This window comes from Aulonocara stuartgranti (genome assembly GCF_965226115.1).
Source record: "Aulonocara stuartgranti genome assembly, chromosome: 8".
Classification (NCBI taxonomy): domain Eukaryota; kingdom Metazoa; phylum Chordata; class Actinopteri; order Cichliformes; family Cichlidae; genus Aulonocara; species Aulonocara stuartgranti.
The window spans coordinates 7,393,614-7,413,906 of NC_138959.1; the positions used below are offsets into that span (position 1 = coordinate 7,393,614).

At 40.3% G+C, this 20,293-nt stretch overlaps 1 protein-coding gene across 1 annotated transcript in view; it reads right to left on the reverse strand.

Moving 5' to 3' along the window:
• Positions 1-2,000: 2,000 nt before the first annotated feature.
• Positions 2,001-20,293, reverse strand: part of LOC309713386 (heparan sulfate glucosamine 3-O-sulfotransferase 3A1-like) — a 38,492-nt gene continuing 20,199 nt past the window's right edge. The window contains exon 2 of the mRNA XM_082544976.1: positions 2,001-2,721. Coding sequence (XP_082401102.1) covers positions 2,100-2,721 — 622 coding nt within the window. The 3' untranslated portion in view covers positions 2,001-2,099. The remainder of the gene's footprint in view (positions 2,722-20,293) is intronic.

Sequence of the window (20,293 nt, forward strand, 5' to 3'; positions counted from 1 at the left end):
ACACACACACACACACACACACACACACACTGCCTCAAGGCAAGGAAGGCCAGTGACATTAAGTGTATTCAATACACAAGGAGGCATGTTGAGGAAATCTGAGTCACAGTTTGGGAAGGCCCTTTTCCTCCATCGGAGTCTATGTCTCTTGAATAACAGTGAGTGCTATCTTTGCTTGCAGCTTCATTAACTGAAGGTGGGTAAACGACCCTTGAAATAACAAACTCACAACTCTGGAACTGAAAGTGTTCCAACACCACATTCATCCATGTATAGTAAATACATAATGAAATGAACGACCTGAAATTAAAACGAGGATAACAATTTTTTAGCGCACACAGTATAAAACAAACAAAACTCTAAAAGCATGGAAAACATAATAATAAATGAGGACACACTCACCGAGGAGTTGCTCAAAATGCATACTTGCTTCTCGTGTACCTCTCGAATAAATACATTTCAAAAAATAACTATGTTTTATCTTTTCATATTACTTTTGCTAGAAAAAATGTGAACATTTTAAAGCAGTCATGTTTAATATATGGCATTAGTTTTTATCAGAAGCTCCTGGACACTATGGGATTTTACCCATCCTCTTGTGGAAGCACAGCACACAATAATTTCCATTTCACAGCCGAGGACTTGCAACGTGAAAGAAAAAAAGTTTCCCCAGATAATGCAGGCAGATATGATGCAAATCTTCCAACAACTCACTCTTTTTTTTTTTTTTTTTTTTTGAAGAAAACATCTCCATGAGCGTGGATCACAACGAGTTCTGAGGATGGAAAATGTAGCAGAGAAATATTGCATATCAAAACTGCCACTGAGGTGAGATAGGGCATCTTGATCTTTTTTAACAGCCCTGTATTGCTGCTAGTGTATTAATGCTGAGGATGGAGTGGTGGAAACACTGTTTGGAAAAAAAAAATACAAGACTTTGAGAACAGATTTGGGAATCTAAGAGAACGGTAAGCAAACGAGTGAATAAAAGTACTGGTTCTTTGAAAAAGTGTAAATATTCTTCAAACCTATTAGGAAAAAATGTCATATCTCGGCAAAAAAACAAAATTAGGCATTAAAAGTGGCAATACTAATATTGATAATATAATAATAATTATTATAATAATTTTACGTATATAGTTTTTTTAATTTTGAATATTAATTTGCACTAATTTGAGAAAAATACAAAATTAGCATAAAGCTATGCCATTTATAAGGGGTTAAAAACCACTAGGGAAATAATATTTAGAGAAAGTGTAAGGAATCTCCATGGTTTTTGAACAAAAGTAGCAGAAAAAAAGTTTGTTTTTTTTCTTATACCATTTTGTATCACCCTCAGTAAGGTACTCGTAAAAAACAAATACCAGATGATGCATATGCAAGTTAACTAATAAAAGCTATCACTTCTTTTAAATCAGTATATTGTTTCCTTCTAACCAGGCTCAGTTCACAGCCATGTGTTGCAACTGCTTAGGTCGCTAGCGAGTGGCAGCCATCTCATGCAGTTTGTAATGAAGATGCTTTGAAGCAGAATGTTTTCTTCTCAGTAAATGTTTGGTGAGTGTTTAGAGATAAGCTGGGGTCTTCCACAGGCAACGCTGCAATCTGTTAGCCTCTGAAACAATCAAGAAGGTTTTTGGTACACCCTCACATCTGTGGCCAGATTTTACTTGGTAACATCCAGCAACCTCCGGCAACCACTCACCAACCAGTTGCAGAACACACATTTTTCCCAAGTGACCTGTTTTTGGCAGGGGGTTGACTGCTATAAATAAAAGTACTATCAATCAAATATATCTCAAATAATTAAGTATTATTAAAAATTAATTAATCGTTTTTATGTCATAAAATATTTTTTAAAATATAAATATTTCTATATAATTTTTTTAATAAACTAAATTTAATATGATAATTATATATGTTTGGAATTATCCATGACTTTTTTTTTTTTGCCAAAGTAGCCTTTTTTCCCCAATAACTATGTTATTGTAATTAAAACTTTATTCTCAGAATCTTATATTGATTTTCTGTCAGTTGTGATCCTTTGCAGTCTGATAGTTCTCAACTTCACGAGAAAAAACCAAAACTAAACTAAACATTCAGTCATCCCAACCAAAAAATCTTCCTGTCATCTGGTAGAACTTCATGTTGAAGGGCCTGTAGAAGTCTCGTAGTCTCTGCACCACCTCAGGGTCAATGTTTGGATGGGTTCGCCCTTTGGTTTTTCCAAGGCAGTGGGGCTTGCTGCTGCCTTCTGCTTTCTTCAGGCACGGGAATCCCTTGGTCTGGTTGAAATAAAAATGTTTGTCTGTGATGATCCTCTTGAGCCCGAGAAAGTCTTGCACACGGCCCAGCTCTCCAGCTGGGTCGCTGATCAAACGCTCGCCGCTCACAAACAGGATCTGCTCCATGGGGAAGTACTGCAGCCAGTTGTCCAGGTGCTTGGCGTAGATGCCAATCTGGATGGCGCTCCATGATGTGTCAATGAGCCCTGTAGTCCTGTTTTTAAAGGTGAGGCTCTCAAACGAGGGAATGTCAGGCTTCTTAGACAGTGTCTGTGTGTAGTCGGAGATAGCTCTAGTGACAGGATCCCTCACTACGACGATCAGCTTGGTGTTCCGGGACATGGCGGAGATTCGGGCAGGAGCTTCCCTGGTCACAAAGTAGCTAGGAGTTTTCTCCATTGTGATTTGACCCTCCAGGGTCTTGGGCATCAGCTCTCTGAGAAGAGAAAATAGTGAGAGAGAAAAAAGGAAGTGAAATATTTATTTGACCTGCACTCTTCACCGAAACCTACTAAGCAACTGTCGCAGTTACACAACCGCTCTTACAACAATAAACATTAAAACTGGACGAACTCCAGCTAAGTCATCAAAAACATTGAATCCAATCAATCAAGAATAACACTAGTAACAGTTTGGTTGCAGAAGTTTATTTATTGGATTTCTCTCATGCGTGACCAAATGTTGATTGGCAGGTTTGCCGCAGCTCCGCTTTCAGGAACGCCTCTGGATGTAAAGAGATGTGGTGTGGTTATAAAAGAGGGGGCTCTCCCTTGGGTGCATTTGAAAGGGGGTATTCCTCACTCTTGTCCAGAGCAAAAAAGAGAGAATGTCAATCTCTATACCTCTACTATGGTAATGCCAGTTATAAAATATTAATACTCAATGCCCTCGCAGTATGATCACCTTCTTGCCATTCTTTTTCAACAAATGGGAAAAAAAAGTATCCAAAAAATCCATTCAAGTGGATAGGGAGACTTTTTTTCCTCCTCACAAGGTTCACATATGGTTCAACATTATGTTTATTTCAAGCATAATTTGGAAAATTTCTCATATAAATGGTTCCACTTGAGCAATCTGAACACAATGCATAGCCACATACTGATCCTAAATGAAATGAAATCCTGGTGATAAAGTTCAGCTAGAGCAATCCCTGAAATTATAATATTTGGTCGTAGTTATAAATGGCATCTTTTCACCATTTTCTTTCACATCTCTCTACCTCCACTCTCCTTCTGTCCAGCCGCCTTCAGGACAGCGACCTTAAGCAAAAGTGGGTAAAAGCAGCCCATGAATGATTAACGCACCCTCCCTCTACCATTTAGAGTCTCTGCAGAATACAGCTTTAAAATTCACCAAAGTACAGAATGCAAGTGTCAATTATTCATCTGCTTGGCTGCTGCGTAAAGCAAGGACTGGCACCGACTAAGTGGCCCGGCCTGTTCCCAAGGTAGATGAAGTTTCCCACCTGTGACAGAAGACCATCAAAGAGGGTGGTCCTCATAAATTTCTGGAGAGTGCTCGACAACTGAATCTGTTGCGTGTAATACCATGTAGTAAAATACATAGTAACATATACAATCACAGTGCAGCTTCTGCCTGACAGTAGGCACGTTTTAATTTCTGATGTGACAGGCACCGTTTTTCATCCTTGCTAAGACACTGGTATACAATCATGCTCCGTTTAGCATGCACAGTATGAAATAAGACAGAGGGCATGTTTGCCGAGACGGAGCGCTAAACAAACAGAGTGCATTTCTAAAAGACACTAGCCGAGATGAACGTGATGGCTGTTTTTGCTCGGGGCTGTTTGCAATTACTCTTTATAATGACAAATACAAGCTCTTTCTGATCAAATGCTCTAACTGGTGGGTTGACAACGAACAGATAACAGGTGCAGACATTAAAGATCTGTCGGATCTGTCGCTGTTACGGCCTGAAGATTCAGATTTAGATTAATCTGCCATCTGCACAGGTACAGGAAAGTGCATGGAAATTGGAATAAATGTGTGCACGCTCAAACTTTTCGAATAGATTTTTTATAATCTGCAGCAATAGTTGTAAAAGAAAACATACTATAAGCATAATGAAAACAGTAAACTAGGTAAAGCTGCTGAATGTACTGTTTTTGTGAGTAAAGCTGCTGCAGGTTGGATCACCGAAATGACAGAACAAGAATGGCATTGTCAGTTTTCTTTATGGTTGTCTCAGGTTTTAAAACAGCTGCTGGCTGATCTCAGTGTGTGAGGTGAAATGGATCTAAGAGCTACAAGTCAATACCTTCAGGCCAATGTCAAAACACATCCAGTATCCTGAGTGAATCCCCTCTTTGAGGGACGATTCACGAGGTCAGCACAGTGGGGACAAGCAGGATGTGGTCGATAAGAGCAACAGCGTCAACACAGGTGCACCGATGTCTCGACATCTTCCTGCAACACTGACCGTCAGCTGACCTCCGGAGTCCTCTCAGTAACTGCGACCTCTCCTACAGCTGTGTAAAGAGGATCCCGGACAAGGCTCCTTTCCTCTCGCATTAGCTCTGCCCCATCGCACCGAGAGTCCAGAGCGAGGCAGTATAATAGTACTTTGAAACAAAATCAATGCCATCAGGGATTACAAAGGCTGCAGAGCTGACAAGTCACTGATGGAGAACATTGAGACTATTTATTGATAAAAGAGGACTTCCAGACGCTGGCATGCAGGCAGACACTCAGAATGTCTTCCTGCCTACATCGGGAACATGCTGATTTGGGAACCACCAACCTTCCAAAGCAGTCCTCACAGGTTTCCGACGCAAAAGAGAACATTACTGCGTTATGAAAAAGAAATGAGTCTGTACTAAAGGAAGCATCCATATTTCATGGTGTGCGTTGAGCTGGTCCTGTGGTCGATGCGCTAACAGCAGTGGTGTGGTGCTGCGAGGCCACTCGAAACAGTGGGGGGAATTTTCGGAGACAGGGAGGGATGTGGCATGGTGTAATGTAGATTACATGAAGACAGCCATGTTTGGAAGTTAAAATAGAGACGTCATAAAGTAGTAGTCAGAGTGATATAAATTTTATAGTCACCTGAAAAATGCAATACTGATTAAACAGCATATTTGTTTCTGTTTGAAAAATGAAATTTGAACACTTATTCCAGGTTTTCCCAAATTTAGCTTTGGCTAACTTACACAGCTACACCATTTACTCTAAGCAAAGGATTTTACTTATCATGGGTTCTTGTTTATGTGCCTCTCAGAGCTCTGAGTACCGACCAACTGAATGCAACTGTGGTTACAAGTGGCTAAAATTAATTACTTTTAAAGAGTCAAGTAAAGGTAACAAGTCTAAATATGCAGAGGCAGTTTGAAACCAAGCCATCGCTTGTTACCTTTTTGCAACTTCTCCTGGGAGTCTAGAGGGCACAATTAGTAGGTCAGACGCCCAGGCTAAACCCAGAACTCAGTTAAATGTTTATCCATCTCATGGCTTTGTGGGCATTACTGAGGAGAAGGACTGTTGCCACTGTGACCCAACTCTGGATAAGCAGTAGGCTGCAGCCAGATTTGCATCTATATGAAATGATGCAGCAGAGCCAGTTTCTGTTACTTTAATTCCAACCAATTCTCTTTTTGTCTATATTACCCACAATGCAACTCGAGTAGATCAGGCATGTTTTTGTGCTTGCAGAGATCATTAAGAAAATCCATGCTCATCTGGTGTATCTTGGAGTGGTGTCACAGATTTTGTACTTGTGATGACCTCCAAAACAAATCCTCAAAGCTGTCAAAGGTCTAACCAATAATGTGACTAATACACAGTAAAGTTATATAAAGAGAAGAACTTTAATTCTCAACATTAAAGTTTTACTTGGGGAAATAATTTTTTTTTACAGTAGGGGAACTGTAGTAGGACATTTCTTTCCATTCTAGAGAAGAAGCATGCAGCGCTTTCTAATGAAACTTTACTGGCAGTGGTAGGTGATGTAACAGATGACAAACCGTCCAAGTGCTTGAGATTTACTGCAGTTCCAGATTCTGCTTTGATGTCTTCATCACACTGCTAAAAAACGACTCCCTAAGCATACTGACGCATGAAACGCAGGCAGTGGGATCGACTTGTGAAACAAGATGCAGACCCAAAATGAAATACGAAACGGAGCACGCAAACCCAGGCTTCTCTTTAAATCAAATTCAATGCTTTGGCATACGTTTGAGTACAGAAGACAAAACAAGAAAAAATACAAAGGCTGACTACAATGTTTAGAAGATGACAAACAAACAGTTTGTAGACATGACAGAACATGATACAAGTTGTAAATGTACGTCATTCCTCTCATATGGAACTAACTAGCTGGAAAGAGAGGCCAGGATTCTTTCAGGAAACTCTATTCCCTATTAAAAAACCAAATCCAATGTACACAGTAACAGGCAGTAGATCACTAAATGTGCCCTTTGTAAGCTTGTCTATAAAGCAACCACTTTGGAATAAAGGGCCTGATGCATCAATGCTTTCCCTTCCCTGCTGAACAAATTACACTTGCAAACCAACTCAGCTCTGCCCTCATATCCAGGCTGTGACTCATGTCTCTTAAATAAATGGTGAAAAAAAGTCTGAATGTGTCATAGGTCATATTTACTGTAAATCAGGTGCACACACAATATGACAGCACGGCATATGAATTAGCCAGGTGAAAATACTAACAAACTATCAGCTCCAAAAGGGCCATTTCCTGGTGTTATCTTTGACCTTTTAGAAAGGGGCTTGGATGGGAGCCAAAGTCTGTTAATAAACGGGAGTTGTAAAGAAATAAAGGCAAGTGGGAATGAGTACTGTCCACTTCTCTCCCAAAAGCCTCTGATTCATTTTTCCTCTTTCAGCAGGGAGCACTGGCAGGCATAAATACACTCCCACTGTGTTCCCCTGCCACTACCACCAGATAATAATCTTGTAATTGGCTCAATATTTCTGCTGTTTGCAGGCGACGCTAGGGCCAGTGCCGCTCTTGGTGGCTTGGACTCACCAGATATTTTCCAGGTCAGTGAATTCTAACGGAGGTCAGGGATAAAGAAGGAGGAGGAGGAAAAAGGGGGGTGATTTAGAGTAATGGCTGCTGTGCGGTGAGGGGAAGGCCCATTCCTTTGAGCCCAGAGCTTTTCTTCTCTGTCAACCTTCTGCAACAACACAGCCCTTTACCTGCCCTGCGGGCTGTAATCGCTGGCAAGGCTGACAACATAAAGGCATCCGAGAGGAAACTCGTGAGGCGGGATGTTGTTGTGCAAATTTCTCTAAGATCCCATAGGAAAAACAATGAATGGCAAAATAATGTTTTCTTTAAACTCCGGATCACCTCCCTTAGTATTAATGAAATGTTTAATGGTAGTAGTGTGAAGTAAAATGTTTCAGACTTTACTAAGTGGAGGCTAATCAAGAACTGTATATAAAGGATGGGAGTACCCACATGATATCATATCTTAAATTAATTTATTTTATTCATATAGCACCAGTTCTGTACAGAGTTAAAGAACAAGTGTTTTACGGAGCCATAAGCAAACACTTTTGTTCAAGAGGATGAAGTTTAAGTCAAGTTTAGCTAGCTTTAATTTGATATTAACTAGCTCAGTTGATACCTGCTAGCATACACATGAAACAATATTAGAATGTCATTCACTTAAAAAAGGTGCAGACTTGTTCATGACAAGGCATTAATATGTTTACTACTATTCTAAATTTGAGAATTTTAAACTGAAGCTCTATCATAACTGGTAGTAAACCTGGTTCTGAAGCCAGTCTCTAGTGGCTGTTTGAGGAAATACAGTTTTAGAATTTCTGCATTTGCCCTAATTTTTCAGCTCCAGAAGGTTTGGTGTAAGAAATACAACTACTTATCGTGGAGAGATTACAGGTGTTATCCTCCCAGCAAGTCCCAGTCAGAATTATTGTCCTTTTAAATCCCAGGTCCTGAAGGATCTACCTGATCCTTTTTCCCCCCTCTATTGGATTTAGAATAATCCCATATAATGTCACTTTTGCCTGGCTCCCTGCACTTACAGTTTTAAGACCTCACTTTGTTTCACCATGGCAACAGAGGGCGAGTGTGAGTAGGGGGTCAGGTGTTAACTTTTGTGTATGTGTGTATTTCTGGTTTTGTGTTTCTCATAGACCAGGAGTGTCCAACTCCAGGCCTCAAGGGCTGGTGTCCTGCAGGTTTTAGATGTGACCTTGATCCAACACAGCTGATTTAAATGGCTAAATTGCCTCCTCAACATGTCTTGAAGTTCTCCAGAGGCCTGGTAATGAACTAATCATTTGATTCAGGTGTGTTGACCCAGGGTGATGTCTAAAAGCTGCAGCACACCACTCATGAGGCCTGGAGTTACCCACCCCTGTCATAGACAGGGGATTCATGCTATAGTGTGCATCCCCTCAACATAAAGACAGTTTCCTAATTTAAATAAAAAGTTATTTTTCATCATTTCTAACCTTCTTTTGTGTTTTTTTTTTTCTTTACTGCAGTCACAAATATCCTTGAGTAAATCTCTTGACCAAAATACGTTCATATAATGAAGCTGGTTACACTGATTTCAACTAAAAAAAAAAAGAGGGAAAAAACACAATTGGGATTATGATTTGTAAAAGCACAGACTACATCAAAATTATCCACCTGTCTAATAAATAAAGAGCTACACCAAAGTGATCCATGGGAACCGTAAGACGCAGGAAGTAATTCTGAGAGACATACAATTTCCAGATAACAGCATAGTCTATTCTTGGAAAAACAAATGGGAGGACATAGTCAACTATTCTCTGCTGGGAAATGACAAGGTTTTGATAAAGAGTAAGTCGGAAAGGAAAGAAACTCTGCAGGACACTGGGGACGCACAAGATAACAGCGTCATGGTGGAAAGAAGAAAAGTTTAAATGAATTAAGTAAAATGGCAACTTTTAAAAAATAGGAAATGTACTGTCTGCTTGAAAATTAGTAGATGAAAGGGATATGAACAGTCATGTAGTGGCTCTGTTGGGGAGAAGAAAGCAGGAAATTAGGTTGAAATATTAAAATATAAAAATATTGGTTAATATCAAAGAGGTCTATAAAAATATTTGTTGTTAATAACTTCTCACTGAAAAAACTGAAGAATAAAACTTTCAGCCGCTCCTTAACGGAGATGGTGAGGGAAACAATAAAGCAAAAAAACTTAAGATCCAGTCACGCTGGCTATAAATAGACTGGTTAAAGCACTTGAACACATTTTTTTTCTACTCTCATACATAAAATCTGAAAAAATATATGCTGGCCTATTTCCATTGCAATTCATATAATGTCAGGCTGAACTTGGAAAATGTTATACACATTTAAATATTAGAGACCTCATAAATAATGCCTGTAAAGAAAAAAAATCAGACCACTGCAAGTTGTTACTGAGTGAACCTGATTATAAATAGACTACAAGAATAATATTGTATCATGCACTGTAGTAAAAACTTTTCTTTTTTCATATAATCTTGTGTAAATAAATCTCTCTGCTGGACACTCGCCCTACTACTGAGCCGTGAGGTTTTCCTCCTTTTTTTTTTCTTTCCATACAACAACCACCATACGATTTAGTAAAAAATTTATAGGCTCAGCTTTGCAATATGTTCTTATAAATTTGTCAGCAGTATTTTTAACAGAATCCTTCTCTCTTTTTTTCGCTGGTGCTGAGTGTCCTCCAGTTTATTGCATATGGGGGGAAAAAATAAGCTTTATCCTTATGGCAACTAGCTTGTGAATTATTGAACCTTTCTAACGGCGTTTGGAAGAGTTACTGAGGGAGGCAAAGAGGTTGCAGGAGGCATTCAAGCCTCTGCTGATGTCTGAAACATTTCAGACATCAGCAGAGGCTTCAACATCCAGATTGCACATGAGCAGAGAGGAGGTGAGGTAAGGAAATGAATGAGCGTCAGGGTGATGAAGGACAGAAGATCACTCACTTTTGCTTTATTGCCATATAAACTCATTTAGGTAGGATGGCTTATCCACATGCTGACTTATAATCTGTCTGCTAGTGTTTTATTCTTCTATACAGTAAGGTGAAAAACAAAGGTTTGACAGGACTATGTGCAGACCTCTAAAAAAAACTACATAAACTGTTGCAGCGTCTATAGAGATTAAGAGAATAAATTGCAGCCAGGTGCTCGTAATCAAATGCACTTGATTAACTGATCCTCAGCATGTGTGAGCACCTATAAAAGCAGAGGTTTGGGCAGTTTACTTATTCAGAGAACTCAGGTGTGTATGTTAAAACAATGCCAAAATCTTAACAGGGCTGAACACCCTAGCAAAGTCAACTCAAGCAATGCTTAGAAAAATCGCAATAAGACCAAGAGCTACATCTCAGACTCCACAGGCCGCAGTTAGCATGACAATGTAATTAGAGAAAGAGTTAACAGGTACGGCTTTTTTTAGAACTGCTGACAGGAGAAAAGCCTCTTGAGCAAGGAGCAAAAGAGCAAGGTAGCACAGCTTTGGTTTGCATCTGACCAAACCAGAAGACTTTTGTCTGTCTTTTGGACAGATGAGACCAATGTAGCGATATCTAAACATAATGCACAGCACTATGTTTTGCAAAAACCAAACACAGCATATCAAAACACACTTCACAAATATAATACCAAATGTCAATCACAGTGGTCGAGGAATGATTATTTGTTCTTGTTTTGCAGTCACACTCACACGCCTACATGAACTCCTGTATACCAAAGTACTTTAGAGTTAAACGTGAGGCAATCTAAGAGGCCGCTAAAGCTGGGCTGAAACAGGGTAAAAGGCAGGACAATGATCTCAAGTACACTGATAACTCTACAACAGAATGGCTAAAAAAAGAGAAGAATCAACGTGTGGAAATGGCCCAGACCTCAAACCTGCTGCGGCCGGACCTTAAAAGAGATCTGCATAAAAATTCCTGGAAACTCGAAACATAAATGATTTCTTCAAGTTATTGTTGCCAATGTTTTCTTTAAGCTTTTGAATCATGAGATATACTTGATTTTCCTTTTTCAAATGCTTGTATATCTTTATATGCATATTCTAATTGTTGAGCTATTACAATCTGAATCAAAGACAAGGTTGAATTAACTTGTCAAATTTATTTCTGTTGTGCTGCTAGTCCAGGTTAAGCAAAAAGGTTGAACATTGTGATGAAATGAAAATAAAAACAAAGGTTAATGCACGTAAAGATTTCTCACTCTTTAATTAGTTTACACTTTATATACAAATAGTGTAATTTCTCTTTATAATTTTATAACATTAAGACAAAACTTTACATGTCTCCTCATGGTTCTAGCCAGTCATTCTACTTCTCCTGGCAGATGCGCATGTGCCCTGTGGTGATGTCATGTACTGGATAAAGGCCATTCTGAAATGGGTCTCATTTCCAATCATCACATAGAAGTTTATAAAAAGACCCCCCAATGTCACAATTAAACACACCGGGTAAGTTAATGATCAATGCTATGAAGGGGTATATTTTAATCCAAACCACAACCTTTTTCCTATAACAAGAAATTTTTGGTTTGTAAAATTAAAGTTTGCGTCCGAAGCAGCTGGGTGATGTGGAACCAATTCTGATTATTGCTTTGAGAGCCTGAAAAACCAACACAAACTGAGAGCAGCCAACAGACATGGGGCTTAATTTTGCATTTAGTGATTCATGTTCAATTAAACCAAATTGCTGGAGAACCTAACCATTAAATATAACCTAAGATGTATCTCTATATTGTACATAATGTCATCACATTGTATGTAGCTCTGAGTCGATTCCCCCACAGCACTTTTTTTCATATTTCTCTGACCTACTTATTTGAAGTTACATGGAGTTTAAAACAGAGCGTGTGGAAATGACACTTCAGTGGGATCGGCTTTGGCAAAAGCTCGCAGTTATTCTTCATTCTGCTAAGTCAGCTTTTAGAGACTCAGCAGCTAGTGGGAGATAAGACACCTAAACTTGGGTTTAATACCAAAGCTCATTTTCAAGGTATTGTGTTTTCGAATGTTCACTTATATGGGGAAGGTGGCTTCGTTAGGAAATTTCAAGTGGCCTTTCTATAGCCCTTCTTATCCCTTCTCCATGGTTCCAAATATCGAAATAATCTGGAGAAAGAAAAAGCAGAAAGAACTACTTGCGTCAAACAGAACTCATTTCAGTCAATATTTAAATTCTACATCTAAGCCTGATTTGAATACAAAAAAGCCCTGTGTCAAATGCATGAGAGCAAAATTAAATGTGAATTTGTTCAGAGCCAAATGGAAGGCTTTAAGGGGCCTACTCTGTGATAATTACCCATGACAAAAGGCTAGGGCTTTTGTCTTTGGAACCATTGCCATGGTGATTTTCAAGCTTCTGAAACATTCAATATAAACATTTGAGGATGCTGAATATGCCATAGACTGTCACTAAAAAGAGAGCTGTTACAAGCCACATCTTTGCTGGCAGAGATCCCGCCTGCATGCCTCCATGCTGCTCTTGCAGAAAAAATTAGTTCAGATATTACGACACAGAAAACAGACAAAGGCTTGTGATTTGAACATATAAAGGCTAAACTCTGATAACTACAGACCCTTCTATGAACACAACGACAAATACATTGGATTGGCAAAAAGAATCCTTTCTGTTTGCGAAGGCATAGATACAACAATGCTAAATTTCCTGAGCATTTCTGGAGCTCACTCAAAAATTTACATTTGTAAAAGGTTTTTAATTTGCGGCCTACAATCGAGAAACGGCTCTATAAATTCATTTTCTCTTATTCTCTTCTCTATATACCTTACTCCTTTTGGGCATGGCCCTTTCTTTATCATCAAAAAACAGCCTTGTAACGAGAGATGACAGTTTCATTATAGTTACCATTGTAAGGAAACGTGACATTAAGATGTTTCGCGTACAGGAACACCACTTGGTCATCAAACTCTGATCATTGTGTAGTGTTTCCCAAAGAACTAGATTCAAGTTGTGGCAGATGTAAAGGTGTGTTCATGCGTCTGAGAAGACACACTGATGCTTTCTTAGATGAATTATTAATGAATACTATATAAGGAAGTTTTGTGCCAACATTTCAATGCTGAGCATTTTGTGACAAATTAAAAAATCTGAGTAAAATATTCAGGCGCTTCCCCAGTGAGTCCTACAGACAGACCCCACCGCCATCCTTCTGGACTGCAGCTGGCAACAGTCATCCTTGTTCTGCTCTGCAGTCTTGGTGAGCTTGCATATAAACTTGCTGCAAGCACTAGTTGGACTGAGACTCCAGATTACAGTGAACAAACTGCATCCCAAAACAGACAGCAGGGCTTGAGACTGTCTTAAAATCTGAATTGATGCTGTAACTGGTCAGCCTTCTGGGAGGACCCCCATGCTAGATAAAGATAAGCAGAACATCAATGACACAGTTGGGATTTAGCGATTGTTGACCACAATTTGGGTATAGACCCATTAGGTGATCCCTGCAAGTTTCACCAATACTCTTCCAATACTCTGAGCAGTATTACTTCTCGATCGACAGACCGACTTTTTACGATGGCATGAGGTCACTGGCCCTTTAGCTAGATGTGCTTAAAAAAAATACAATTAAAATAAAAAAAAATTCTAAAATCAGTCACCAAATATGTTTTGGCAGCTGTTTATAGACCTGTGTAGTAGAGCCGAAATGGGATAAGACTAATATAGATACTGATATTTCTAAAATAAAAGGGGGAAAAAATAGGCTGACCAAGTTCTGAGTCTTAACAGAGATATGACAATCTTGTGGTATGCCTTCTCGTTGGCAGGAGGGGGTAACACAACAACTTCAATAGGTCAGTACAACTGTTGTAGCAAAAGAGTTTTAATGGTTAATTTCTCAACAAAAAAAAGTCTCAAAGCCATACAACAATGTGGGGGAGAAAGGGAGCGTTTGGTTGTGCCGAAGAAAAACACCAAAAAGACAAACCCAGAAAGCTGAGCTTTACTTTAAGAGAGAAACAAAAGAAACAAAGCCCTAATCCTCAACTCACAAAATAAGCTCAAACACAGGGACGTGCAGAGGGGGGGGCTAGAGGGGCTTGAGCACCCGCCCCTTTCCTGATGAGTGCCCAAAGTGCCCTTTTGTTGAGGCAACTTTTAAAAAATTTTTATTTATTTTTTTACGTGTGTGTGCGTGCGGAGTCCTGTCTGTGCCCCTCAACAATAATATTTAACTATTAATCACAGTTTTGCTAAATAAAAGGATCTGGCTTGCATCAGTCACATGATCACTATTAACCAATGATCGCCCTCGACGGCAGAACGCGCTGGTTACGAGCCGGGAACGAGCTCACAAAGAGCACGCGCATTTTTTGCGGTCCGGAGCTGTAGGAGAAACACAAGTTAACTCAGAGACACAGACTGATGCGACACAACCAGTAAGTAGGTGTACAGCGTACACTGTAGTGTGTAGCACACAGGAGTATTAGCTTATTACGTACACGTTGGTAAGTTGTCTTGTTGCAACTGACGAACTGAAACAAACGAGCGTGCTGTGTGTGCAACAGCGCGACAAACATTACCTGTCCTTTTATTAACTGCACAAGTAGTGCTGGTCATAGCTGCTGGCTACCTGTGTAAGGCTGTCATGGGTCTGTAGCTCTGTCACCGTTTTAGGGAACATATTTAGTTTTAAAGTATTTAGAACATATTTAGTTTTAAAGTAAGTTTCTGGGCATTTCCTGCCTTTCTGGAGGGATTATATTTCACTAAAAAACGATCTAATATGCATGTCCACATAATAATTATTATAATTATAATATATTAAAAAACACAAGCTGTATTTTAAAAAACATACATTAAGAAGCAGATTATATTAGATTTATATTTTAAATAAGACAAAAGTTGGATTTTACAGCAGTAAAATGATTGTATCTCTACAGTTTAAACATGTAATAAGCTTTGCCCTGCACAGAGTGGATAGTGAAACAAATGGAATCATCATAAATACATTATTTCATATTTATTACTTCCCCCTCCTCATTGCTTTATTATTGTAGCTCTAGTAATGAATAATAATGTAAGGATTCTGGATCAGCACCATGATGCCCATAGTATATACAGTATTCTGAAGAAGGTCTAAAATGTCACTGTGTGTGCATGTGTGTGTTTTATTTAGCTGGATTTAAAAAAATATTACTCATGATATAACATTGTGCAGACATGGCTGGTAAGGACATGAGGAGGAAACAGTAGGCGCTGTATGAGGCTACTAAAGGCAGTGCTATAACATTTTTCTGTCATCATTTTATTATAGATTAAGTGCAAGAGTTGTTAGGTGTGGATAATTAGATTATAGTTTATTGCAATAGCAAGTTGTGCCTTGTTCTCAGATGGACAGCAAGTGGAGAGTGATATATGAAATGATGGGAAGGAAGGAAGAAGAGAAGCAAAGAGTGATTCACAGGCAGAGCCGAGTTTATGTCACAGTTTTTTGTTGCCTTATGGTTCCAAGCGCTGTCACCAATCTTTGCATTTTGTTATTATCTCATGACACTTGTTTAATCAGCTACCATCTCTCCTGTGGACTTTTTAATGTCTACAGTCTCAGATCAACACAGCCCCGCCCTTCCCATATTAGATTCTTGATGAATGTGTGTTGTTGTTATTCAGCCTGGTTCAATGTGCCCCTTTTTAACTTTGAGCACCCGCCCCTTTAAACCTCTCTGCACGTCCCTGCTCAAACATTACATGGGTGGCACCAACCTACTTACCTAGTGTGTTTAACAGAAAACATCCTACGTGAGGAAATGTACAGGGTCCCCCAGACTTACCTAGTCCTCTAACTCCCACCACAAACTTTACACAAACAAATGAAATGCTCCGGGGCAGCTCAACGCATGTGGCAAATGATCTTTAGCAAGGAGGAGGAGGAGAGAACTGCCTCTAGCCACAGGTGAATTCCCTTTTATAAGGGTGTCCTCAATTTCAGCTTGATGGCCTTGTTATTTCATTTTGTCTTCTCAGACTGCTGACTGGTAACCAAACTTTCGAAATCTTTGATTGTGATGTGAAGCTGCTTGACTTCCTTCTCCAGCTTCTATCTCCAACTGGCAAATCTGGAGTTTGAGATCAAACTCTGCTTTACGCACTGGCTGCCCTTCCCGTGCTTCCAGCCGGAGGCGAGCTAGATGAACCTTAAGTCTGGCATTACCACTAGATTCACTGAAGTCTCGCGACACGGGTTAAAAACAAGCTAAAGTAGGAGGCTCCTGAGGTTCCACCAAGACTTTTGGGGGAGTTGCCATAACAGCAACCCTTTCCTTTCTCAAATGTGAGTACCGAATGGCAGTCAGGCTACCGCAGGCGAGCACATGGAGGGCTGTGCAGCCCCTCCGAAGAAATGCCACCCCACACCATTACTGACTCACTGCCAAACAGGTCATGCTGGAGGACGTTGCAGGCAGCAGAACGTTCTCCACGGCGTCTCCAGACTGTCACGTCTGTCATATGTGCTCAGTGTGAACCTGCTTTCATCTGTGAAGAGCAGAGGGTGCCAGTGGCGAAGTTGCCAGTCTTGGTGTTCTCTGGCAAATGCCAAACGTCCTGCACGGTGTTGGGCCGTAAGCACAACTCCCACCTGTGGACCTCGGGCCCTCATGCCACCCCTCTGGCAGTGCTCCTCCGGTTCCTCCTTGCACAAAGGCGGAGGTAGCGGTCATGCTAGGGGGTTGTTGCCCTCCTACGGCCTCCTCCACATCTCCTGATGTACTGGCCTGTCTTCTGGTAGTGCCTCCATCCTCTGGACACAACGTTGAGAGACACAGCAAACCTTCTTGCCACAGTTTGCATTGATGTGCCATCCTGGATGAGCTGCACTACCTGAGCCACTTGTGTGGGTTGTAGACTCCATCACATACTAGAGTGAAATCGCCACCAGCACTCAAAAGTGACCAAAACATCAGTCAGAAAGCATAGGTCCTGTGGTCACCACCTGCAGAAACACTCCTTTATTGGGGATGTCTTGCATGCCTGTTGTCTATTCCATTTGCACAACAGCATGTGAAATTGATTGTCAATCAGTGTTGCTTCTTAGGTGGACAGTTTGATTTCACAAAAGTTTGACTTGAAGTTACATTGTGTTGTTTAAGTGTTCCCTTTATTTTTATGAGCAGTGTATATCAGTCCACCTACCGGGTAGTCCCCCTAAACACTGAGGAACTTAAAAGCTTATTTGGCCTACACTAGAAAATGCTTCTTCTGCACTGATACTGTCTTTTCATTGCTAATACTATTTTTTTGTATGTGTACTGTATGTCTATTCTCATATTAATTATCATAACTTTTGTCAGTGTGTATTGTAACCCTTACCTAACACTTTTTCTAGCATAAATGTCTAGGGACAGTTGGGGCTTGATAAACTGGAGCTTATTTCAAACTCTGGCAGTTGAACAATTAAAACTTCTGAGCTACTTTTAATCCTTTTAAGTTTTGCCCCACATCTGTTTCCCATTATACTGTAATACACATGGTAGTATGTCTTGATTTGGCTTATGTTTCACCAGAACAGTCCACTAACACCCAGCGGGGATCTTGCATATGAATGATTAGTGTCATGGTTGCCTATAGAGCATTTAAGAAGGCTGTGTGGCTGTTTATCATTCAAATTTGAGGATACATCTGCCAATGTAACAATGCTTTTATCTCTCATCAGTTACCAGCTTTCCGACTCTGTGGCTCTCAGCCCAAAGTCCTTTAATATCTAAGTAAAGTAGCTCTGCACTCTTTTTTTTTTTTTTCCTTGCAAAATGCATTAGTTAGGCACTACCTTCAGCCACAGATGAATACACAATTAGTATATGAGGGTTTGATTTAAAAAAAAAAAAAAGGCATGTACCTCATCATGGAAGAATATGTGAGTTAGTGCTGATCAGTTCTTTTGATCAGTTTTTAGAAAACTATAGAGGGATAAAATTAGGTTTTAGTTGTACAGACAAGACTTGAACTTTAGGGGAAAAAGAGATTTAATCAAGGGGCAAGAGAAAGGGAAGAAATGAGGAAGAGCTGGGTGTGGCCAGGACTGTGGTTAAGTGTGCATGTGTGTTGTTGGTTCTGCATTAGACAGTTTGCTCACTTTAACCACTCAAGATGAAAAGCTTGTGAAGATGTCTCATGCATCCTGAAAACTCTTAAGCGAGTCTGCTTTAATCTTTAACAGCATTTTCATCTCATGCCCACTGCACAGGTAAGCACATCGATGCACAGACGATAATACAGCGGGATAACTGAACTCAACATCATACTGTACCACATCCACAATTAAAGTAAGAACTTGACAGGTTGAAAACCCAAGTCTGAGTCTTGTTGGCATACTTCTGAGAACTCTGACTGTAAACCACCTGGGATTTTCTAAAATAGAACAACTTCTGAAAAGGAGTCATTGTTCTGTTCAAATGCAAGCATATAGAGAAGCCAAAATTAGTCAGGTAGAATCTCAGCCAACAGAGCTGGAGTAGACAGGCTAGCAGATTGTTTCGCTGTGAACTCAGAACATCATTGTATTTTTCTCTCAGACATTTAGGACTACCTCACAGCAGAGAGCCGGTGTTGGTTTCAGATGCCATCGTACAGAACCGCATTCATTTTCTTACACTGCTTTGTCTCAGGACCTATACGCAGGAGGGGGCAAAAGGCAGTAAAACATAATTTCCATATGAAATTTGATAGTTTGAACATAATGAAACCCAAATATTTGAGTTCACTTTAAAAAGCTCTGGAAGCACATGGAAACTAAGCTTACCTAAATTAACAAAAAAAGTTACAAGATAGCAAAACAGACCTGGACAAAAGCAATACTTCCAAAACGTGTGAGCTCAAGTTTCTGTTTAGACTGAGTAAAAAGGGAAAGGCACACAGACAGTGTGAGATATTGTAGAGGGGAGTGCAGAAAAGGCTTGGGGTAAGAGTCAAGTGTCAGGCGGACAGCAGTATCGGGGGGTGTAAAAGTGATTACACTGTCTCTGTGCTCTCTTCCTCCCTGTCTCCTCTTCCTATTTCATTTTCTCCCTCCTCCCCCCCTTCTTCCTGCCTCCATCCCTCTACTCCCAGGCTTAGAATACAAAGCGCCTGGCACATCACATTGCTCTCCTCATCGCTGTGCCAAACCACAAGGAGAGCACACCAGCACAGCTTGCACCCTCTGCGTTGCACTGCCACCACAGAAGAAGCAGAGAGGGGCAGGGATTAGCATATATGAATGCTCTCCCTTATCACTTCTTTTGACATGTACATGCTCACACAATCTTTTCGTTTTTTTCCTCTTAATTTTAGTGCCAGACCGACACAGACAGCAGCAGATGAAGGTTATGTTCCCTTCCTCACATCTAGGAGCTTTAAATATTTTATATATTTTTTTATTCTTCCCCTTAAACATCCAGGAGAATAAATAATGAGCTTGGTAATAGCAAGTTACCAAAATGATTTATGTTCATCTGGTGTGAGAATGAATGCAGTTCAGGAAGGCAGGCAGGGAGGAGCCAGTGTTAAAGCCATGGTCGAATGCGTGATTTCCATTTTACGTCCCTTGCATTATCCATTAAATAAATAGCCTGGAGAAAATGGAACTTTGCGCCACTCCTTTCTGTTGAGGCAGCAGTGCCGTGCATAACGAATAGGTGATGCTGAGATGTGCGAGGCTGGTATGCTATCAGCAACAGTTGCACACGCTGATGGTGATTGTAAGCGGTGCTAGTGAGGTGGGGCGGGATGGAGAACAGGTTGTCGCTGAAAGAAAAGGTGAAAAATGACCCATTGTGGAATGTCACAGGAGCTAAAACGACACAGAATGGCTAAAGTGGAGCCAGTGGTTGCCTGAGGCTGGGCTGTGACCCAGAATTCCACAGACCCCCAGTGAGAAAACGGGAGGCTCCATTGTGGCTAAGTTAAACTGACTGTGTAACATGAAAACACCTCCTTTTTTCCCCCCCAGACTGCCGAGAGGTAACTCCATCTGGGAAGCTGAGTTGAGGGTACAAGATAATATGAAGTGTAA